The sequence below is a fragment of the Atta colombica genome, unplaced genomic scaffold (assembly GCF_001594045.1).
Source record: "Atta colombica isolate Treedump-2 unplaced genomic scaffold, Acol1.0 scaffold77, whole genome shotgun sequence".
Lineage (NCBI taxonomy): Eukaryota > Metazoa > Arthropoda > Insecta > Hymenoptera > Formicidae > Atta > Atta colombica.
The window spans coordinates 84828-110534 of NW_017259569.1; the positions used below are offsets into that span (position 1 = coordinate 84828).

Sequence of the window (25707 nt, forward strand, 5' to 3'; positions counted from 1 at the left end):
TGTGTGTGTGTGTGTGTGTGTGTGTGTGTGTGTGTGTACACACGTATACAGGATGTCTGGAAATAATCATCAAATATTTCATGGGCAGGTAAAGCGAACTAAACTGAATCGAAAAATCCTCTATCATTTTGTAAATTTCCCTAATAGTTAATGAGACATTAATCCTTAAAGATAACCGAATACACGCGCCCGCCCGACCTACTACTGCGAAATGTATATGCCTACGGATCGCTTGGCGCGCGGATCGTGGGAGTTGGGGATTGACTGGCAAGCGCGCCGTCCGAGCTATTGAGGCTTGCGGCGATGTACGCGACGCGGGGTACATTCAGTTACAATATCTTCCAAAATATGAGTAGATCTCCATTGACATTCCCACGTATGATTAAACGTCATTAACTGTGTTTTTATGATATTTGCAAAGACAGTAGTTGTCTCACCAATTTTGTTATTGTTGGAGCATCTTCGTCTTCATTTTGGTATTTACGATGTTCAATATATTTTTCATTTGCTGTAGCATCTTCCATAAGTGTTTTCATTATTTTGTTGCGACAATTCTCACAATTAGTTTTTGTAATACTTCGACGTGCCACAAATCCAGCGAAATATGTGATAGAATTTTCATCATAAAATCCAAGTGATTGTATATTTTCTGTTCTTTTTTTTAATATAGTCATCAAGAAGCTGTGTATCTTCCATAAATTCGGCCTCATAATCATCATCATAATTTGTAGGAAAATTGTACATACATTTTTCTACTCTTTTAATGAGCTGACTCGATTCATTTATAAGAGTCTCACTTTCTGGACATTGAACATTATTTTTATCACTTGTTTGGATATATTCAGTAGAAAATATGTATCTAAGAGATAATCGGATCATTCTTGCACTTGGATTACAGTTAAATCCTCCACGTTATCTAGAAAGTTTAGAAAATAAATGCTTCATCTTGATTACACCAAATCCTGTTGCAAGTTCGAATTCTTCATTGATGACAAGAGTTTTGTAAGTATTAAGAATAGCTTGCAAAGTTATAATGAAGCCTTTGAAACAAGGAACTTGCATTATTTTTTTTTGTTGATTTTGACCATCTTGTGCACCATTCAATAAAATCTGTTAATAGAACAATTAAGTCAGAATTTTAAAAAGATAATGTCGTTTTCCGCCAAATTGAACTTTGGGACTGTAGCTATTGCAAGCGTCAATAACATTATTCATAAGCAAAATAGGCAGTTTTTTCCCATGTATCAGTATGTAATTCTTTTCCATGGCCAGCTGTTTTTATTGTTGTTGCAAAAATATTAAATAACTGGAAAGCTCTTTTAACGTTCATCGCTTCGAAGTTATTCGGATACAAGTGCGATTTTGTTATGTGAGATAATAAATTTGAGGCATTTGTGGCATTTGAGGCATTTGTCGATAGACTATGTTTTTTCGAAATCTGAATATGATGCAATTATTTGTCTATCACAATAAAGGTTTCTATGCTGAAGAAATTTGCTAATCTTTTTATTAAATGTGAAAAATCAAATGAAACATTATATTTTTTCTCGTTATATATGAAAAATGAATTTTCTAGAATCGACATCAAGTTGATTATAAGCACTTTGATTACTTGATTACGTGTTACAAGTTGCACATCTGTACCTGTTTCACTCAATCTAGACATTCTTTCAATAATGTTACTATGGCAGCTGCTCTCATACATAGCGCAGATAGCCTTTTTACATATTTCACTGTGCACATCTGCGCACAGCGCAAATAGCCTTTTTACATATTTCACTGCGTACACCGCAGGATGTCTTTTTATTATATTTCACTGAATACATGGCAGAATGTCTTTTTATTATACACACAGACAGAAAAAATTTGAACGCTAATCCTATGTCATTACAGCAAATTTATTTGCACATAGAAGGATCGCAAATTATTTGCAGGTGTTCATTCTTTTTTGTACTTGCTAAAAATTATTTGCAACAAATGCAAAATATTTATCAATATGCAAATTTGTTTGCTATAAACAGCAAAGAAATTTGACAAATCTTTTGCGTTCATAGCAAATCTTTTTTTTCGGTGTATATTTCTGCGCACAGCGAAAATTGTCGTTCATATATTTTAGTGCAAAATGCCTTTTCATATATTTCATTGCACAAAAATAAAATGCATTTTATTATAATTATGGATGCATTGAATATTCGGAAATATTCGATTATTTTACTATTTGGTTTCCAATATAAAATTTTATATTGAAAGTTTGCGTCATTGACATAGAATTCTATTCGGCTGAACTTGCATATTTCATCATTGATCAAGTTTTATATACGCTCAATCAAGAATCTGAAGACACGGTAGTGTCTCAGCGCTAAGCGTGAGATATTGCCTAGCTACTACTCGAATTGTATAATAAAAGTACTTTTATTTTTTTTCTATGTGCCCTACAAGTGAAGATATTGCGATGCAAATTCTGTAAAAAATTTTGTTTACATTGTCTAGGCCGCGCGCGAATCGAAATGTTGCTATTTCACTTCGGTAAGCACTCAACTCACTCCCACGTGATTTTCCACGTGCGGCTCATGATTGAGCTCGAACGTCTGGCGCCTATTCATTACACTGTTCGATAAAAACTTTTTTCGAATACCAGAATACCAGAGACTAATCATTTTTTATAGCTTTTTTTAAACAAGCGTCAAATAAACTGCTCGACCTATCGCCTATTAAATATAAGTTCGCGATGAAATACGTGTACGTTCATTTAGCGATTATATTTATTAGGCCATGTTAGTTGCACGGAGAGTTCCTTTTGCTGTTCGTAATATAAATGTTGCCGCTTGTAGTAACAACTTCTCACGATCCCATGCATTTAATGATCACAATCGTTGGGCTTGTATAATTTGGCGGTATGCCGGGTGCACTCTCCCGACACGATAAATTATTTGGCAATTTGTAATTATATTAATAATTAATCATAATTATTGCAAAAATTGCAAAATGGTAAAGAACTTTTGGACACAGTTTAGTCCACTCTAACTGTACACAAACGCTTCGTGTGCTTGAAAATTTCCTAGACACCCTATATTTATACAATGTACATACACTTACTACTATGTATCCATAAATCAAGTCTGTTTTTGATGGAAAGTTATATAAGTTATATTCTACGAGATAATCGTCCATTTTCACAATCTTTATACACGCACTTATTAAAAAACTTGTTTACGTCAAATTGATTTGATATTATTTAATATCTTTAATTTTTCTTTCTGTTATAACTATATAATTTTTTCACAAAATAACTTTTCACAAATATAAAATAAATACACTACATACACACATACACACACACACACACACACACACACACACACACACACACACACACACACACACACACACACACACACAGTACACACATGAAATGTGCAAAAGAATCGTTTATAATTATTAGAATGTAATGAACAATTATGGATCTCGCAAATTTATTTTTCATACAGAAATATATGCATGCAATCGCAACTGAATGTTGACTGCTTCACAGCTACTCTAAAAACAAATGAAAATATGTCTATACGTTCGTTCCACTTAACGCACGTGAGCGCCATTCATCCTTGTTTTTTTTATCAACTAAACATCTTCCACCCGATTCTCGGCTAATCGCATTTTAATCTGATATTTCTTAATGTTTTCATCAGCTTGATCAATTGTGCGTGTACACATGTGCATATAATGTGTTGCATATACATATATGTATATACATATATGTATATACATATATGCATATACATATATGCATATACATATATGTATATATTTTTTATATATTACATATTATATTTATATCTTTATATTTATGAATATAAAATATATATTATAATACATAAGATGTAAGGTGTCCTATTTTAATTTACCTCCTAAAACTCTTTTATTTTGGATTGTAAAAAATAATGCTCTAGTCAAAAGTTGTACAGCTTGACGAGCCACAAATAATAGTAGAATTAGTATTAACTTTTTTTTTCATTATTATATAAAGATCTTTAAAAAGTCTTTAAAAAATGTTTGCACTTTGAAGAAGTATACGTAATATTAAAACTTCTTATATACAAAAGATGATGTCAAAGGAAATTTAATATAGTGTATTTTGAAATGAAGACTTTTTTTGAAAATTTCAAAGTCAACTTTTTAAAACAAAATTGTATGATCTTTTACACAATGCAATCAAGTTATTCTATATATAAATGCAGGAGCGACGAAGTAAAATTTTTTTAGCACTTTTTTACGCGCCAATCTCGCTTCAAATCTCATCAAACGCGAAGAAAATGATTCGTTCTTGAAGTGTATGATCACGGGCGACGAAAAATGGATTGTTTACAATAATGTCAGCCGAAAAAGAAGTTGGAGTAGGTAAGGTGAAGCACTGGAAAGGCAAGCAAAGACCAATCCATCAAAGGAAGATCCATCAAAAGAAGATAATGCTGTCAATGTGGTGGGATTGGAAGGGACCAGTCTTCTATGAGCTACTTCCAAAGAATAAAACGATTAATTCCGACTACTGTGAGCAGCTGCAGAAATTAAGTGATGCCATCGCACAGAAACGTCCCGAGTTAATCAATCGTAAAGGTGTGATGTTTCACCACGACAATGCGAGACCACACACAAGTTTGGTCACTCGGCAAAAATTGTTGCAACAGTTGGGATATGTTACACATCCACCATATAGTCCAGACCTTGCACCATCAGACTTCCATCTCTTTCGTTCCTTGCAAAACTCCTTGAATGGTAAAACGTTTTCTTCTGAAGACCTCATCAAACAGCACCTAGACAAGTTTCTCGCAGAGAAGAATGGGAAATTTTATGAACGTGGTATTATGAAGTTGCCCGGGAGATGGCAGAAGATCATCGAACAAAACGGCCAATATATCATTGATTAATGTTCATTACGTATATTAAATAAACACACCTGAAAATCAAATGAAAAAAACGCAATGACTTTTTGAACAACCCAATATTATTCTTAAAATATTGTCCAAAATAGAACATAACTTTTTATTTTAATATCATTATTTTATTAAAGATGGAAATCTCCTTTTCTGTAAATATATGCTATATATACAGTCAGTGGCACAAAAGAGCATGATCAGCAGTTCTCTGAAAGAAATCGAATATATTAAAAATTCGAAGGAATATTATTAAGAGGTCAGAAAATGTCGTTATTGTATCATTTTTACAAATACATCGTTTTCACACAAGTTATGGATTATGACTTTCAGTAAAAAGAAAACGTCGTAGAAAACTCTTTTTTCAAACAACTATATCTACAATTGATGGAGAGAAGAAAAAAGCATTTGTAGGAAATTTTATAAGTTTTAATTTAATATACTTTATATTTTTTACATAAATTCTTTAGAAATATTTATAAAAAAATAACAACAAATAGATTTTTTAAGAAAATATTGAAAAAAGACAATTTTCCTCAAAGCTTTCTCCAAAAATATATTTTGATACACATCTAACATCGTATATAAATAAATGTAAACTTTAGAGAAAAATATGAATATCATTTTTTTCAATTCGATTACATACCCGTATTAATAAACTTATATTTTAACGTAAATTGAGGATAAAAATGTTTCGATTTGACAATAAGTACTTTTTACATAGGAATAGCCAAATCCGAGATATTTATCAAAAATTGTTAAAAAATAAGTTTTATTCGAAAATAAGAGGAAATATTTTTAAAATCGTATCTCGGAAACTATTGGTCATACAAGAATGAATAAAAAATGATTTTGTAAAGAATTCAATAATCTTACATTTTCATAAGACGGATTTTGTACATAAAGGTAGCCAAATCCAAGATATTTACAAAAAAAGTATGAAAAATTGTTTCTTTTTCAAAATGATCAAAAATACGACATTCTTAAAAATATTTTATCATGAAAGTATTGATCGTATGAAAAAAAAAAATGAAATTGTTTATAATTTCAGCGTTAGGTTTCCAACATAATTTTAATGTTTAAAAAATTATTTTTTTACAACATTTAACGTTCTTTTATAAAAAAAGTTAACATTATCTTGAATTATTAAAATTTGTTGTTATGATGAATATATTGTTCATGACCTATAAAATGCATTTTTTTTTAATCTCCTTATATATCTCCTTATATACTTTATAAAATTATATACTTCGTTGCTGTGCAACAAAGAATTTAAATACAGGATTTTTCTGAGATACAAATTTGTGACTGTCGAGAAACATATACAAACTATATAATCTCTTTTTTTAGAAATGTGTATGCGCACGCGTGTATGTATGGTGTACTATACGTATATCATGTGTACACACACACACACACACACACACACACACACACATGTATATATTTAGCGGAATCTATAAATTATATTGTGTGTATCGATAGTAACAAACTAGAAATTATAAGTATAATGATATCATTGTTAAAGGTAGAAAATTTAATATCTTAGAAAAACTCTGTATTTGAATCCTTCATAACGACTAAAAAATAAGATAAAAAGAATACATTTTGTAGAGAATGAATAATATATTCATGATTTCTGATTACAATTTCGAGATAACATTAATCTTTTTTTACAAGAACATTTTAAATATAACAAAAGAATCATTTTTGCATATTAAATCTCAATTATTTCGAAAACCTAACGTGCTAGTGAAATTTAATTTTTGCTTGCGGCATCGTTTTCAGCATCCAAAAATCTATAAAAAACATCTTATCTGATTAAAAAAATTTTTTTACATACATTTTTTTGTAAATTAATATTATCTTTACAGTTTGAATTAGGTGTACAATTTTGCTTCCGCCGTTTTTTTTCCGAAATTCGAGGCTTTATTGTAAAAAACTGGTTATACATTTATGATTTAAAGTATTGTCCATCGCTGGCCACTACTTTCTCCCATCTTTCGGTACGAATTCCGCGTCGAAAAAACTGGTCTTTTGAGGCTATCCACGAATCGATCCAATTTTTTACTTCTTCATAAAACCGGAAGTGCTGGTCAGCCAGGCCGTGTGCCATTGATCGAAACAAATGATAGGGAGCAACGTCTGGAGAATACGACGGGTGGGGTAGGACATCCCATTTCAACGTTTCCAAGTATGTCTTGACCACTTTCGCAACATGGGGTCGAGCATTATCATGCTGCAAAATCACTTTATCGTGTCTCTCGTTGTATTGCGGCCGTTTGTCTTTCAATGCTCGGCTCAAACGCAATTGCGTTCGATACCGATCGCCTGTAATTGTTTCAATCGGTTTTAACAGTTCATAATACACTACGCCGAGCTGGTCCCACCAAATACAGAGCATGACCTTGGACGTCAAAATCACCGTTCTTGAAGCGTTGAAACCACTCACGACACGTTCTTTCACTAATAGCGGCCTCACCATAAGTATTTGAGAGCATTCGATGAGCTTCAGCAAAGTTGTACACCTAATAGCAAATCTATTTATCAACTTTGCTTCCGTTTTCCTATAGATGGCTTTAGCGGTAAGTGGTGGTCGAAATAAATAGATCATAGACGTCATACAATAAACTTGGGCATCTGTTAACATAACCCCATAGAAACATTAGTCGATTTGTGTCTACATCATAAAGTTATTCTCGATTGAAAATGTCAGTTTACGAGTCAAATTCTCGTCATTTGCGGGAGGTTTTAATTTTTTGCTTCAATATGAAGAAATCTGCGGCTGAGGCTCATCGAATGCTCTCAAATACTTATGGTGAGGCCGCTATTAGTGAAAGAATGTGTCGTGAGTGGTTTCAACGCTTCAAGAACGGTGATTTTGACGTCCAAGGTCATGCTCTGTATTTGGTGGGACCAGCTCGGCGTAGTGTATTATGAACTGTTAAAACCGATTGAAACAATTACAGGCGATCGGTATCGAATGCAATTGCATTTGAGTCGAGCATTGAAAGACAAACGGCCGCAATACAACGAGAGACACGATAAAGTGATTTTGCAGCATGATAATGCTCGACCCTATGTTGCGAAAGTCGTCAAGACATACTTGGAAACATTGAAATGGGAAGTCCTACCCCACCCGCCGTATTCTCAAGACGTTGCTCTGACTATCACTTGTTTCGATCAATGGCACATGGCCTGGCTGACTTCCGGTCTTATGAAGAAGTAAAAAATTGGATCGATTCGTGGATAGCCTCAAAAGATGACCAGTTTTTTCGACGTGGGATTCGTACGCTACCCGAAAGATGGGAGAAAGTAGTGGCCAGCGATGGATAATACTTTGAATCATAAATGTATAACCAGTGTTTTACAATAAAACCTCGAATTTCAGAAAAAGAACGGCGGAAGCAAAGTTGTACACCAATACATTTCTCTTATGAAGTCACACATAAAATATAATTAGGTAATTTTTTATATGCATACGTTTATGCGGTTATACAAATTTGTGTAGATATATTCTAAGACTGCAGCACAGACTTTTGCATAGAGCATAAGCGAATCAACTGTGCATGATCAGCATCTGTCCTTCTATTCTATGTCAAAAAAGAATTTCGATTGGTTGATTCCCTTATGTACTATGCACTATGCGTTATGCAAGAATCTATGCTGTGACCTTTATCCACAATGAAATAGTTATACTGTGGCACATGCATAACTAATAGGGACACTCCGTGTCGGCACCTTTGATCTCCGTCGCAGTCACGTGAGTATTCGCCATATTAACGTTGAAAAATCCAGGATCGAAAAAGGGTATAATGCTTCATGCGAATGAAGTCCATTGCTTTGATCTAAAAAACATAATTAAGGATGTCATGTAAACGTAGTCAATGTAAAAATATTTTTTTTTTTCACAAAATTACATTCGATTATAGTTAACCTAGCGTAAACTACTTACTTTTTGTAAATTAAAAACTTACCTTATATCTTTGGGATAACGAAAAAAAAATGTGAATTTTTACTATTATTACTGCATTATTTATTATATTACTATTAATACTGCACGTAACATAACTTTTTTTTATTCCATTTTTTAGAAATATTTACGGCACAGCTCTTAAATTGTCTTCTTTTGCCACGGATATCTACTCACACGGAAATCTGTGTATGTATGTTTTGTCATCTTGCATTTCATTGGATCCGACCCAAAACAAAAGCTGCGCAGCCTCCGCGAACACATTTTTTCGCTGAGTGTCTCTATTGATTATATTGTGTATGTGCCATGGAATAATGGCTTCTGCCACTGGACGTGGAAACGCTTGGAAAATATAATGCGGTAGCCAATAAGCTTACAGCTCCTAATGTGTTCATTGGTTACCGCGTCTCATTTTGCCGTGCGGCAAGTATTTCCGCGTTTAGTGTACAGAAGTCATTATTCCATGGCATATGCTTTCATTGTAGTATTTATCGTTGCGACAGATTTCCTAACCTCGATATTCATTCAATTTTAGCGCTTTTTGTGCTATATGGCCCATAGGTTAGAGTTGAAGGCAACTTTTTTTCCTCTCACCCGAGGAATACTCTTTAAAAAAAAAAGCTTTATCGCTTAATATTTCGCTTCGCAGAACAGTTCTGCACTTTTTTTTGCACAAACTTTTTCATTTTGTGCAAAAACTCGTCGAATAAGCCTAATTTAATCGAAATCGGAGATGAGGCAGTTCTGGATAATTACGAAGTGTAATAGTTCTTTTGGATAATTTCCATAAATAATTACGCAATTACATGAATTACGTAACTGTTTTGAGCCAATTTATATTTTAAACTGTATCTAATCTTATAAAAAAATTATGTAAGTACATCTTTTAAAAATAAGTATTCTATTGTTTGTATTAGACTTGTTAGCATATATAATATTAATTGAATTTTTCTGCTATTTTAAGGAAAATAATATTTTATAAAGATAGTAAATTTGTATTCCTTGTTTTTTATTTTTTTGAAAAAATAATGTTAAAAACTCTATGTCATTATATTAATATATATTAATTTCTGTTTATAGCAAAAATGAATGTCGCTGTAATTTTTAAATCAGTATACCAAACAATTAATTCCATAGCTCCAAAAATTTTGATGATCCCGACTGTGGAAAATGTATTATTTCGTAGAATCCACTACATGTGCAACAGAGAGAAATTATATTTATCAAGCAATTTATCGAGTCACAAAAATACATGTTTTCTTTTACAACCCATATTGCCCATATATAATTCAATATGTGGTTTAAAAGCAAAAGGTCGATTACAGTTACGTTGCAAGGATTGTTACTTTCTATGTAAGAATGACACATGGTATGTGATGTGCAAAACCCATCCTAGACATAAGCAAGTCAAAATTAAAAAAAAAGAATATAAAACATGGATATTAACATGGGCTTCTCAGAGTAAAGTACGAGGCTGGTAAATGGATATATGTAGATCTTAAATCTGGAAATAAAATATTGTTATGTACAGCAAGTAATGTATGAGTTTATTTAGAATATGTTTTCTGAGAAAGTTTTCCAAAATCTGTTAATAAATTTGTTCTTTATTGCTGAACTATTATATACTTATTTTGTGGAAAAGAGAAAATTTTAGAATGATTTGATAAAAAATATATAAAAATATATATAAAAATATAATAATGAATAGGCTTAATATATTCATCTAAATGATATGTTCGTCTTTCACTTTAATCTTTTGGCAAATGTTTACCTTAACTGTCATTTTCAATTTCCATAAAAATATATTCAATTGCATTTAAGACTGATATTAGATTAGGCATTGAATATTAAGATTGAAATTATTATTTTAAAACTTTTATATAAAAAAATATACACTGTATAATAAAGAAAACATGTTAATATAAAATATACATAAAAGCAATTAATTTATTAATTAAAAAAGAATTTGTATAAGTAACATTTATTGAATATATTTACGTAGTTCTTTTTATGTTTTTTTTAATTATTAAATGAAGGAGAATTCTCATGATATATTTTTATGGTACAATTTTTTTTTAACTCAGTTGAATTAAAACGAAAAATTTCTTATTCATATTTCTGAATAAAATAACAATTCATAATGCTTTTTAAAATAAAACAATGGATTTCTACTTACAATTTTAAATTGAATAGTATATGGCCCATTTTTAAAAGAAAAACTTTTTTTTATTTAACTGGATTAGAAAACTGCATTTCCTATTCAGAATTTTAAATTTAACAGTATTCATCATGCACAGAAATGGTTGATATTATTTTCAGATTCAACTGGATTGAAAAACTGCATTTTCTATTCAAAATTTTGAATTGAACAGTATTCACAATGTAGGTGTTGTGCACAGAAGAAGCTAATATTATTTTTAGATTGAAAGGCATAGAGATATACTCCATGTAATTCTTATAAATGAATAAAAATGCATTCAGGATTGAAAAGCATTCATTTAACGTTTGTGAATCAATGTTTCTGAAAATCTGAATCCATTTCAATCCATTCTCGTTTGCTAGATAAGTATAAGATATTTATTTTATTTTATGTTATATTGGAACTTAATTTTTTATTACTGTAAATCATCTTTCTTTTCTAATCTTTAACTTTATACAAGTGTTCTTAACTTTTTTTACCGCCCAGCAGAAAAAATTTTACAAAATTATGTAATTTCATATCAGTTGTGTAAAATCATATATACAGGGTGTCCCCAATATGCCTCTCATGAGCTGATACAGAACTAAACTGAAATCTAAAAGTTTAACTAGATCGAAAAGTCTTTTATCATTTACAAGCGACCGCAACTGATGAGCGCATAGTACTTAGTGATAGCGCCGATACGTGCTTATTTAGTGATATTTAAAAATTAATATCCTAAAATATTGCAAAAATTATAAAATGGTAAAAGACTTTCCAACTCAGTCCGCTCTACCTACTCGCAAGAAATGATCTCGTAGGTCGGGATCCTATATATGAAATATGCTCATATTTGGACATATTTTATATATAATTATATTTAATTTGACATAATTTTACACAATATATTAATTAATATAAAATTATAATTTTATGAAATTTTTTTTTCTCAGACGCCTAGAATTTTAATTCCTAGTATTTAGTGATTGGCGAAGAACCTCGTAGGTTGGTATTCATAATTGGATCTTATATTTAAGATCCGTTTTAAGTAATGTCTTAAGATGTTAGTGCAGTTCTCTGATTGGTTCATGACATCTCAAGATTTAAGATGATCTTAAACATGGTGAAAATATACAAAGTGAAGCATTCTGGTGGATGCGCAGTCATTCCAAAAAAAATGGGGAACAATGACCCAATTAGCTTTTACCCAAGATGCAAAATTCAGTATGGCTGACATTGAGAATCGTCATACGTGTCGTATCTTAGAAGTGTCAATAAACTGTCAATATGCCAAATTGTTTCGTAAAAAATTGTAAAAGTCGCACAAATTATGTGTTTAATAAGAATGTGAAACTTCTCATTCCCTAAAGATCAAGAGTTGCGATTGAAATGGTTGGAGAGAACAATTTTAAGGTTACATATGGTAATAATTACTATTTACATTAATTTCAAAAATTACATTAAAATTAAATTGTTTCTAACGTAAAAAATAAAATCATATACATTTATTTAATTTTGCTTTGTTTTGTTTATAATTTTCGTAAAAATACGAGTGATAACGTTTGAAAGAGAATTCCCTTATAGAAAAATATTACTAGTGTCACTGCTAGTAGTAATTCGTATTAGTGTCACTATTCATATCAGCAGTAACATTACTGTACATATATCAGTGGCACAATAGTACTAGCAATAACACTAATAATAATAATAGTAGTATGGATTTTCTATGATAGTTAAAAATATTACTTTCAGAATGGATATGTGAGCTATGCTTTTCTTCCAATTGGAATATCGAACGACTAAACCTCATTCCGTACACATTTATCGAAAATTGTACATTGTGAAAAGGATTGGAACCAACAAATCTGCTCGACTTGCCAAATAAAAAGCAAAAAAAGCTGTTGAATTCATTTGAGACAACTTGTGATGATAATGCAGAACCTTCACAGAAATATGTTTGATAAAAATAAAAATAAATTATGACTTTGATACAGGAATAATATTAGACAACAGAAGCACAGTTGTAAAATTTATTCTTGTAGCTACAAAATAAATGCATTGGTTAACCAACGCACTATAATGCACAAGTAATGCTTTGTTTTGTGCATTTAATTTAGAACTTGCGAAGAACAATAACGAATCATTTTAATATATATTATCTATATTAAATATAATTGAATTTAAAATAATTCTTTTGCGCAAAAAAAAAAAGCTGTTAGATTTACATACTCAATGATAATCAGTAACTAATCATTGAATTATATTTTCTTATTATTTATTATTACATAGCTATATGTTTGAAATAATTTAAATTCAATTACATTTAATACATATAATAACATGAGGTCATTGCTTTTTGTTCAGTTATATAGATGGAATAAATTTAGAAGGTCCAAAAAAACTTTTTTATTAAAATATACAACATTGCATTGTTTACGATATTTATAGCACTGGAATACCAACGTATGTAGAATTGATTGATTGTACCATAATCCCGAAGGAGACATTATCTCACAAGGTTTCGACGAATCCAATAGCAGTTCTGTGCTTTGTATGGCAAATGCAAATGTACAAGAAAAAATATCGCTGGACAGCATCAATTTTGATGAAGAGTATGCGCTCTCTCTGAAATATTAATTCTCCTCTGTAATATTAATATAAATCTTCTCTCTTATGGATGATTGATTTTATTTTTTATATTTCAGAAATGAACAAAGACCGATGTAATCAAGAAGATGCTGAAGTATTAATGACAGTTGAGTTAACACAAAAGTATGTATGTTATCCAATGAAAATAATAATAATTGAATTTATTTTTCTGATTTTCACAGATTTTATTGTATAAGGATTGAATTGTGTCTAGTTTTATCTCTTGATTTGATTAATTTTTTTTTACATTTCCAATCCATTAATATCAATACAGAAAATTGTACAAATTGTTTTTAATTGTATATTTCTTTTATTTTAGAGAAAGTAACATGCAATTTTTCTTTTGTAATTTTTTAAATATAATGTACAAAAAATTTGTGATTTGTCAGAAACGCCATGCTCTTTATTTTTATTTTCTTTATAATAATTTGTCAAAAGTGCGACTTCATTTTTTGTATTTTTCAGATCTTCACCGCAAAAAAAATAAAAATGCTAGAGGAAATTGAACAACTATTAATCGATTTAGTGAAAAAAAAAAAACGAAAACGAAGCTTATTTGCAAAAATCTTCAACTACAAGCCGAATTAAAAAAAAAAAATGCGGGATCATTGAGAGCATGCAGAGAGACGTGGAAAAAATGGGAGAAAATTTTGCGGCCAAGATCAATACCATTCAGTTAGAAGATGGCAAGTTTGAAATGGAAGCAAATATTTTTGAAAATGAGCAAGATGAATTGGCGATAGAAATTGTATTATTTCTTGATGACACAAATGTTGGACAAGACTCTACAAATGTTGAGAATGATCGTGTGCCAATAGAAGAAGATGATGAAGAAAAATGGGAATGTAATACTGCTGGTATTTTGATCTCTTAGATATTCATAATCCTTACTTTAAGACTGCTTTAACACTAGAAGGTAGCCAAGATTTCTTGCGAAATTAAAACTGCTATAACTTTTTTTTAACCTAGCTTCCATTTGATATTCCTTTTGACTTTCCATTATGTATCTTAATTTTGGTAAAAAAATTTTCAATTATATATAAGATGGTTTAATTTTCATTTAATTATCTATTTAGAAGGATGATTTGGGAGCCAATTTGGTATTTAATAATATTTTAATAAATTACACTAATTTAATATCTGATATTACATATTTGTATATATGCTTGTGCATAGTATATATATATAATTCACATTGAATTATATAAACATTAAAGATCTAGCTTTGACCGGTATAGGCATCTAATATATCGATTGTGTTTTCATGTACGGTTTTAAATATGACTCTGATTTTTATATTTGTATATGTTTACTATTTTATTTATAAGTTTTATGATTTTAAATTCGTTTTATATTTGATGAATTTTTCACAAAAAATATTTAATATAGTAATGTGACAATAACAATTTTCTTGTTCAATATACATATTAGCGTTATATAATTACAATGTTAAATATAATTATCAATTTCGTTTAATTTTATTTATTATTAACGAAAACGTATTCGGAGCTCCTATTATTCTTCTAAGCAGGTTGTTAAATCCAGTCTTTCTGTGTTAAAATGCTAATATTACTCTGTAATTGGTTCATGACAATTTAAGACGATATAATAATAATAATTATCATTATAATTAAATAATATTTAATAATACTCATTACCACAATTACTTTATGATTTATAATATAATATTTATACTATATTTGTAGCTACACAAGTAACTAACAAATATTTTGCTACTGATGACGAATAGCGATTACAGGAATTCGAAGCCAATATTGCTGAGCAAGACATCGAGTAACAAGCGTTAATTTATATAACAGGATACATTGCATACTGATTCTTACATAAATATCTGCACTTAGGTTGTAAAACATCGATGACTCCTAGTGACAGTTGGTTGTCATTCATCTCGCGTGGAAATTGTATTTATCCTTCTCCTGAATTTTTATCAGCTGCACAAGTGATGAATGTAGAATTCCAAAAATATCATGGATAATTTTTTCATCTAGAGGATAAAATTTTTGATAAATTGACTTCAATTGTATGCGCTAAAATAAAAAACAAATTTCCTATAGAAGTTGTTACGTGTCTAATGCGAACACAAACCTACATTAGAATTAGAAAACTAGAAAACTAGAAATCGAGAAATAATAAGCAATAATAGCAAAAAAAAATGAAAAAAATGAAGTATATATGTATTATAATTACTTGTATTATTTTTTTATAATATGTATTTTATATATGTTATTAATATTTTATATTCATATTTTGTATCCATTTTATATCTTATATTTAATATATTTAATATATTTAATTTTTTATGCATCGTATTTTAATATCCAATTAACACATTTGTACACTTAAAATACGCGTGTCTCCGTTGGGAAATAACTTGGTCGAAACTTTAAGCCAATTGTTCAATGCCGCCATTATGCGCAATGGTTCACCTTGTATATTTCCACCACATAATGGTCTTAAATATAAGATCCGACTGAATACCGTCCAGAAAGAGTGACAAACTGATGATGTGACGCCGGTCTTGTTTGATTGGTTCCGAGCACTTAAGGCTCCTAGTCGGTCATGTTGGAATCGTGACATCAGAAGCGAGGAATGATACGTTAATGTATGTTGCATGTCATTTTTAAATAAAGACAATTTGGAAATGATGAGATCACTTTAAAACACTTATAAAAATCGATGAAAATTGTCCTTTCCTTGATAGTCAGTAAATGATCGTAAAAGGCATGTAAAGTGAACCTATATTCGGGCAAAACACACGGCAGCTGTTCTGACAGCTGTTGAAACGAATAAAATATACGCTTTTACATATAAAATTTCAAGATAACTTTAGTTTTCATCGATAATTATTACTTTGATAAATAATAATTATCGATCGAGACAAGTCACATTTTCACAATTAAGCAAATAATAACAAAATGGCACGCAACAAAAATTTCGTCAAAATGTCATTTTTCGCCTATAAGTTCGATCATTTATCGTGGTGCGGCGTTATATACATGCCTGAGTCTGTGTCCGTGAGCTCGTCTGCGATGCGTCGAAAGTGAATGAGATAGCGAGCTCCTTCTCATACTAGTTTCAAGCGACCGAAAATGTTTTCTCGGCAATCTCGGCTGCTCAGCGAATCTAGGCATCAATAGGGGCGAGGAGCATCCTAAATAACACATAAGTTTTAATAAATTGTAGTAACAGTGTATCCCTTCTCTTAATAATATAAATTATGTTAATAATTTATTTATAATATAAATCATGTCGGAATAATATAAATCATGTTAAAACAGTTTACGAGATGTTTAATTGTTTACGCTTTTTCATGCGCGTTATAGTGTATCTCCTCTTCATAAACTCGAGTAGCAAGAATATTTAAATAGAAGTAGAATTTTATCGGAAAAAATTTATAAACTAGCATTTCTTTTCACGAAAGTCTCGAAAGACCATCAGAAAAGAAATGCACATGTTCGAGACTCGAAATTTGTGAAGAAAATATGCAAAAAAAAATCGAATAGTTGCAAAAAGCACATTTTTCATTTATAAAACAAAAGATATTGATTATATGAAAAAAAATCAGTATAAAAAAAAGTATGTATTCGAAATAACTACAAAATGAGATATGGAACATTAACTTAGTAGAAAAAAATAACAAACACCGAAAAAGGCTTTTTTTCACTCTCTATTCATTGATATTTAAACGCAAAGCTTTGAAATTCTCGTAAAATGTAATAAGCCCTCGTAATAACAAATCTAGCCCTGAATAAGCTTGAAATATTCATTAGTGTTCATTTTTGCAAAAAACCATTTGTTCACTAAAAACCTGTCTGCGGAAAACTTAATTTCTTCATCTTTGAGCAGTCGCACAGCAATTTACAAGAGTGATTTTTTTTCTTCAAAAGTTGCACTATCACGTACACTTAATAATTGCAAAACGATTTTTTGCAATTAAATATATTATAAAAAACGCCTTTAAAAAGTGGATATCTTTTTCTGTATAAAAAAATGAAAATAATTTCGTTAATATCATATTAAATAGCCGTGTAAAGTATTCGAAATCTGATATTTTTCTACGAATTTAAAAAAAAAGATTACTCTCCGATTATTAGGAGCCGAAATAATAATTTTTATTCATAAAATCACTGTGGCTTTAGTTTTTAAGATTAATAATTTCATTTATCCAATTTGTCAAGGAAGAATTGAATTTGTTGTTAAAAATTCTCGAATTTTTTGCTGCCGAAAAAGTTTGTTTAAAACCGTTGGAAAGTTGAAGAATGCGAGCGAGGCAGTGTGCCGTGTGGAGTGAAAGAAGCAGAGTTGATAAAAAAATGTTTTTTAAAAAAAAACAAGATATTCAGTTTTTTTTGTTTAAAACATGTTTTTAATGTTTTATACATATTTTAAACAGGTTTTTAACAGCTTTAGAAAAAAAAAATCATGTTTAAAACAAAAAAAACATCTTTTGAACATATTATATTTATTTTAATGTAATGCATTTTTACTTTCAAGTATTTTGAAACGGTTCTGATATACATTTTACACCTATTTCCTCATTTATTTTAATTTTTGTATTATCACATAAATATATGTATATTGGAATGTGTTTTTTTGCTATTTAATATTTTATTTGACTGTATAAAATATTTTAAGTTGTGCAAATTTAAACAATAGCATGGCATTCTAATGTCCTTTATGTGTATTGATTACTCACAGTTTCTTTATTGAGATTTTTATTTCAAAATAATTATTTCTTGAACTAATTGTAGTTTTAGCATTAATCTATAATTTACGTTACTATAGATTTTTATAGGCTAACGAGTTGCTTATATACAGGATGTTTGGAAAATAATGATAAATCTTTCACATAGGGGCAGAATGGACTAAACTGAGAAGAAAATTCTATCATTTTGTAATTTTCGTAATAATTAATAAGGTATTAGTTGCTAAAAGTTGACGAAAATTGATCTACAATAATTTTTATTCAAATTTTTATTCTACTCCTATGTGAAAGATTTTTTTATCATTATTTTCCAAATATTCTGTATACATAAATTACAATATATATTATGTTATATGTATACATGTGTATGTAAATACACTTGTATACATGCATATATTCTGCAATACCCTATACTTTTTTTGTTAATTTTATAAACCAAAACTATTGTTTTCTAAACAAAACTAACTTTTTAGTTAGAGTAAGTAAGATTATTTTTATAGAATCACATTATCATCCATGTTTCTCTTCGATTCGCCATTATGCAATGTTATCATTTTTAATAATAGTCCTAAATAATAAATATTTCGTAATTTTGATTTCAGAATTGATTCAATAACATTTTAATGAATGTAATTGTCAAGTTTTAAACTTAAATATTCATTATTGATTAAGTAAACCAGTTATCGTGTAAAATGTAACTGGAGTATCACCTCCTCTAATATCCTAAATCCAGTCAGAAATAATTTCTTGAAAAGACATCATTTCGATGTCGAAAATAAAAGTCAAAAGTTTTCGAAATTTTTATGATTTCAATAGATTTTTGGCTCCAATTTCGATTTTCGAGTTGAAAATAAAATCTTGAATTGATCTAGTCAGCATAAAAATATACTACTAGTATCAATAATGCAATAAGTAAATTCAACAAGTAGTCACTAATAGTGGTGGAGAAAATTTCATTAAAATTTTATTGAAATTTTATTGTGAAAATAAATATTATTGATTAGCATCATATTTCCGAGGATACACGACAAAATTATAATAAAAAAAAATTTATTTTATGAATTCGAGAACTAATTTTATGATGCGCGGTCACCCATCCGAATCCGAATCTTTACTTATCATACTTTATTTCTACGGGAACTGCTCCTTCGAAGAATGAGTATTTATAATACTAATGTATAATTGTAACATATCTGTTCAAAGCTGTGAAAAAGACGGAGCATAAAAAAACATAATTAATGTTAAATGTAGTAATGTACAAATGATGACATCTATGATGACACCTAATAACTTATTTTTAATAATACTGTAAAATATTATTTTTATTAACTAAAATAATACTAATTGCTCTAATGATATATCAAATGTATTTTTTACACTAATAAATTTTTTATATCAAATATTATAATTACTGGAAGTAGTTCTATGTTACGTTATCAATACAATTGATGCGTTTGAGCCGAGCATTGAAAGACAAACGGCCGCAATACAACGAGAGACACGATAAAGTGATTTTGCAGCATGACAATGCTCGACCCTATGTTGCGAAAGTGGTCAAGACATACTTGGAAATATTGAAATGGGAAGACCTACCCCACCCGCCGTATTCTCCAGACATTGCTCCCTCTGATTATCACTTGTTTCGATCAACGGCTTGGCTGACCAGCACTTCCGATCTTATGAAGAAGTAAAAAATTGGATCGATTCATGGATAGCCTCAAAAGATGACCAGTTTTTTCGACGCGAGATTCGTACGCTACCCGAAAGATAGGAGAAAGTAGTGGCTAGCGATGGACAATACTTTGAATCATAAATGTATAACTAGTTTTTTACAATAAAGCCTCGAATTTCGAAAAAAAAACGGAAGCAAAGTTGTACATCTAATACTTAAAAAACAGACGATAAACCTAATAATCCTTATTAACCTAACATTGTCATCAAAACAATATTTAACTAAAATAAAATATTTTTACTGACTTTATTTTTTATTTTATATAATTGTAAATAACGTTGCAAATAACAATTTAAAAGTCTTCCTGAAGAATCATTATCTCCCCATGTATCTGCTAAGAACAATCTATTTAGTCTATTAAATTTATTTACAATGACAATTAGAAATCTAGTACTAAAAATTAGACATTATATTTTATAGAAATTTTAAAAAGAGAGAGAGAGAGAAGGGGGAGGGGGGAAAGAGAGAGAGAGAGAGAGAATGATATTTATCAATAGTAAATTAGAGAAGTTAGGGAATCGGTGATATGAATGATGATGATGGTAGAATGATGGGACATCCAGATTTTGTTAAAAATAAAGAAGATTCCTGAAGTTGACGTGATAACTAGCAAAGGAGGAAAACCCATAAGAACTTTAACAAAAATCTGAAGCTAAAATTATTCATTCTAATTTTTGGATCAATAACTTTAATCAATATAAAAGTAATACTAGAATTTTTAATGTAGTTTTTATCTTTTTTGAAATACATAACATGTATTAATTATAATATTGCAGGTTATATAAATAAATTATACATTAATATAAAAAAGCCGTTTTCTACGAAAATAATTTTATTTTTTATTTCAGGTGAATAAGATTTGGTTACAATTTTACATGAAATAGGTTTAGTCAAACTAAAAACACTATAACTACTTAAGATGTAAATAAATAATACATGGTGCTTGCCATTTCAAAAAGATCATGATCCATACAAATCTGGGAAGCTCTGTTTTAGAAAAATATATTGCGTGCGCGCGCGCGCGCATATACCCACAAATACATCAATTACGTCAGTCTCGTTTGTACTATGAGTGACGCAATGAAAAAGTGTAATTGTTGGCTCACAGTGTCCTTTCGCTGTCTCACACATATGTTACTAATCGAGTGAGATATCCCGATGTCTCTCGCTCACCAATATTCATAATAATACTTTTATTATGCATAAAATGTTATAATTATGCATAAAAATTTTTAATACTGTAAAAAATTTTTGTGCATAATTACTACATTACGTGTAATTTTGAGATTCATTGTAATAGCTTTGCATGCATTTATAAATTTGTAGTGTGCAAATGAAATTAATATTTTGTAGCGCAAGATTGTAAAATTAAATTTACAGTTAAATATAAGAGCATATAATAAAATAAATAAAAAAAATATGATATAATGTAATGCCGCGCGCCGAACGTTAGGAGATACTATTCCTGCCAGTGCCGTCCCATAGAGCAGAAATTGATAACGGAATGGAACTCGCGAAATCAACACGACAAATAACAGTCATTTCGTTTTTTTTCTTAGCGAGATAGAAAGAGGATGGTAAAAGAGGATAAGATTAATGACAGGAATCTATTCTCATGAACGTGCCGATATGGCAATGAGACGACAAAAACTGAGAGGGAACAGGAAGGGATAAAACACTCAAGAATGTATTACAGCATTTATCAGGAACCATAGGACGGATTACAGCATGGCACGAGATATGCACAAAGAACACAAGATTTAGAGAACTTTATTCCCGTTACGCATCTTCTTACTCATAATACAATAATAATAATTTTAATAGAGGGTTTCGTTTCCCCCTTCTTCTCATGCTTAGACTAGGTATCGCAGGCGAGCGATCAATAAAACACTGGCTATAGGGGAAAGCCAACGTATCACAGTATAAGCACGTGACCCCGAGGGCCAATCAAATTCAAGATAATTCATAGCTGCCAACCGAACAGTTACAATATAACGAATATAATTAAAATTGCAAACGCGCATAAATGCTTATTTCTTACACTATAAATGGAGGAACCAATCAAAGGAGAGAAACACTATCCGCTGCATTCTCTTCCTTGATTCTCTCTGCATTCTCTATTTATCTACTTCTCACTCGACTCGTCTTTCTACTCTCACCATTGCACTCGATAGTTCTATATGTCATTCTATATATCTGCGCATTTTGATCTTTAGGATTTCTTAAAATTTCTTATCTTTTTGAATGGTTTAAAGATAGTTTGGATATTGTGTTTGTTTAATATCCAATCTAATTTATTATTCCTTTGATGACATATGGGAAAATGGATAATAATGGAGAATGGATGGAGAATGGATGTATTCACATGCTAACAAAAAATTATTATTATTATTATATTATAATATTATTAATTATTAATGTGTTATAAATACAGAAAGTAGAATAGTAGTATGAATATTTATAAGTATAGTACTATGACATGATATAAAGTACTATGACAATAATTCTCTATATTTACAAAATACACAATGTCATACAATTGCGTAATAAAATGTTCCATTTCATGGAAGACATGTAATACAATGCATTATCTTTCCAAAAATTGTAAAAGTGTGGTGATTGGTTTTATCATTTTTAGAGGATTTGATTTCTGATCCAATAAAAAGTGATCTACAAGATATCCGAACTCTGTATTCTAGGGACACTAGATGCATCAAATGGAAAGCACCTAGTTTTTCATGTGCGATACTCAAGAACAGAGGCCCTAATCTGGGCCTTTTAGTCTTGAAAAGTATTACATAAAACTTAAAAAATACTATAGTATATGTTACGTACACATTTCTCTAATTTTTCGTACGCGATGCTTTTCAAGAATAGGGCCCCTGCATAATCAATCAGAAGCGATCCGTTGCTTCGATTTCGAGTTTTATTGATTGCTGATTGGTTACACGGTTATGCAATACGTTTCAGCATACCATTGCATGCAAGCGTCGAGCATTGAGCATCTGCGCAGAAGTTTGAATCTCTAGACTCCTGCGCAATAATTTTTTTGCGTAGTTTCTTGACGCAAATGCTGTGGTCAGAGCTACCGCACACAAAATTCCGTAACAATATGCGTAAGGTGTAAACTTAACCGATGAGCCAATCAGGATACTGCTTTACATAATCTAATGAAAATGGAAATAACAGTAAACTTATCCATAACCTCGTAATAAGGAGAATTTCAACTGATTGAAACTCGCCTTATAGATAAGTTTATTGTTATTTCTATTTCCATTAGAGTACGTAGATTTAAAGCAGTATCCTTGGCTCATCAACTTACGTTCATTTTAAGGTTACTTTTACAGAAATTTTGTTTGCGGCAGCCCTCTCGCTACAAATGCTTTGAAGTGTTTGATGGAATTAGAAGAAAGAATTTTATAAACTGATCAATTAAAAAAATGCTTCAAAGCGTTTACAACATCGCGTTAACCGTACCCAAAATGGCAAATTATGAGAGGTTATGTTCTGATATACACTACTATTCTAATATATAATGCTGAAAAATTTATATTTATTTACATTATATAGTGTAAACTATAAGATTCTATTAATGTACCTTAAATTCAACTTCAGTTCTTGTACATTAAATTCAATTTCAGTAAAATTATTAAACATATTACTGCTCGTGCTCTGACGCTCGACGCTTGACGCTGCCATGTAAAAGCACCTTAAAAGTTAAATATCCTTATGCGTGCGTAATCATTTTGTTCATTTATCGCCATGTATGTACGCAGCCTAATCTATCTAACCTGATCTAACTTCAGAACGCGGATTTTATGTCGTGAAACTTATGAGCATTTTGAAGAACTATTTTTACCGTTAAATGTGAAGATGGTTAGAAAAATCGCAAAATAAATACCACACACATTGAAGGCTGGTTGTGATCTTTCGGAGTGGAAGCCATTTTCATGTTTATATGTAGATTTGAAGTGTTTTGCATTTGTGCACAGTGAGTTTACGAATGAATTTCGTGTATATATTATCAAATAATAGAAATATTGGATCGACCCAAATTGAAAAGAAAAAAAAGAGGAAAAGAAAAGTTTTTCTCTCGACTCACGATGTTGTGTCGCATTGTTTTTAAGTGACTGTGAACGTGAAACCCCAACAATTGCGAACGATGTTTTGCTGTTTAAGAAATTGTTTTCATGGCTTCAGCTTTGCTACGACTCGGACACCGAAACGGGAACGAAATCCCATCGCCTTGGATACGACTCACATGGGTAACTGTTAGTGATAACAAAAGGTGCGTTTGGGGAGACGCTATTAGGCTATTTATGTCATTCTATCCTTGGTTTATGATAAAGATAAAATGACACAAATAGCTTATAGACATAATAAGAATAGATAGAGCATGAAGTTCGAAACGTGAAGATCAGGCCCCTATTATTGAAAAGTATCGTATACGAAAAATTAGGGAAATACTATAGTATGCGTTATATACAGTTATAGTACTTCCTTAGTTTTCTGTATGTGATACTTTTCGAAAATAGGGACGGTAGAAAGGACGATAGGCACTGTACAGCTTTGTTTTTTTCTAACTAGGAGAAAGTGGGATGAGAAAAAAATAGAGAAATAGTTGAGTGTGACAGAGTCTGGCTGAAGATTATAAGAAAATTAGTATTTTAAAATAGTGCATTATAAAATGTTGTATTTGCATTGCGGAGAATGTTTTATTTGAGAAGTTTGTCGCTGAAGTAGTTTTTATACAAAGGCTTGATAATTTTTGCTAAATCTAAATAATCTTTAGTGTTTTTAGATAATCTTTGGTAATCTAATAGGAAATCCTAAGTAATCTGAGGATATCAAATAATCTGTAGGCAATTGTAGGTATTATCTTAGATCATTTGATCTAAGATAATCTTCGAGTTTTTGAAGTTAGTGAACGTCAATGACAAGTATTTTGTACTTCTTTACAATAACATACTAACATAAATAATGTTTAAAATAAAATTTCTGTTTCAAAATTTATAAGTTTTTAAGTGGCCGCAAAAAGATGATATTTAAGAAGTCAAGAGAATAGATATATATTTTATGGCTTTATTAATATGCAGGATGTTAATCCTTTAACTATTTCTAAATCTGATAGAAAACTGACTATAAAACAATTTAAAAAATTAAAAAAATGTTTTTATTATGTCAGGAATATGTTTTAATAATGTTTAAGTATAAGAGTTTTCAGATATTTATTTCACAAATGTCCCTTTTTATTTATACCTAACTTGATTAGTCGCAAAATTTTTAAATTAACACTAAGTTGTGATATTGTTTAACAAAGAGTCTGTGTTATTATTGATGTTTTTTTTTTAAATATTTATTATTTTATAAAATACTTTAATTAATATTTATATTCAATTGGATATTGTTTTGTTAATATTATATAAGTTAATATTATATAAGTAATTTTTAGAGGGCTGGCATTTTGCTTTGAAATTTTGAATTTTTTAAATATAAAATTCATGTATATGTTGAATGTTT

General features: G+C 30.0%; 2 protein-coding genes and 1 pseudogene across 2 annotated transcripts in view; 2 read left to right on the top strand and 1 right to left on the bottom strand.

The window, feature by feature from the left end:
- The first annotated feature begins 12244 nt into the window (after positions 1 to 12244).
- Positions 12245 to 14716, top strand: LOC108692558 (annotated as a pseudogene).
- Positions 14717 to 16694: 1978 nt separating this feature from the next.
- Positions 16695 to 25707, bottom strand: part of LOC108692564 (heparan-sulfate 6-O-sulfotransferase 2) — a 199525-nt gene continuing 190512 nt past the window's right edge. The window contains exon 6 of the transcript XR_001931991.1: positions 16695 to 16901. The gene's annotated coding sequence lies outside the window, so the exon portion shown is untranslated. The remainder of the gene's footprint in view (positions 16902 to 25707) is intronic.
- LOC108692565 (SPRY domain-containing protein 7) overlaps positions 24007 to 25707 on the top strand; it is a 49507-nt gene continuing 47806 nt past the window's right edge. Inside the window, exons 1-2 of the mRNA XM_018200874.1 lie at positions 24007 to 24178; positions 24315 to 24452. Coding sequence (XP_018056363.1) covers position 24178; positions 24315 to 24452 — 139 coding nt within the window. The 5' untranslated portion in view covers positions 24007 to 24177. The remainder of the gene's footprint in view (positions 24179 to 24314; positions 24453 to 25707) is intronic.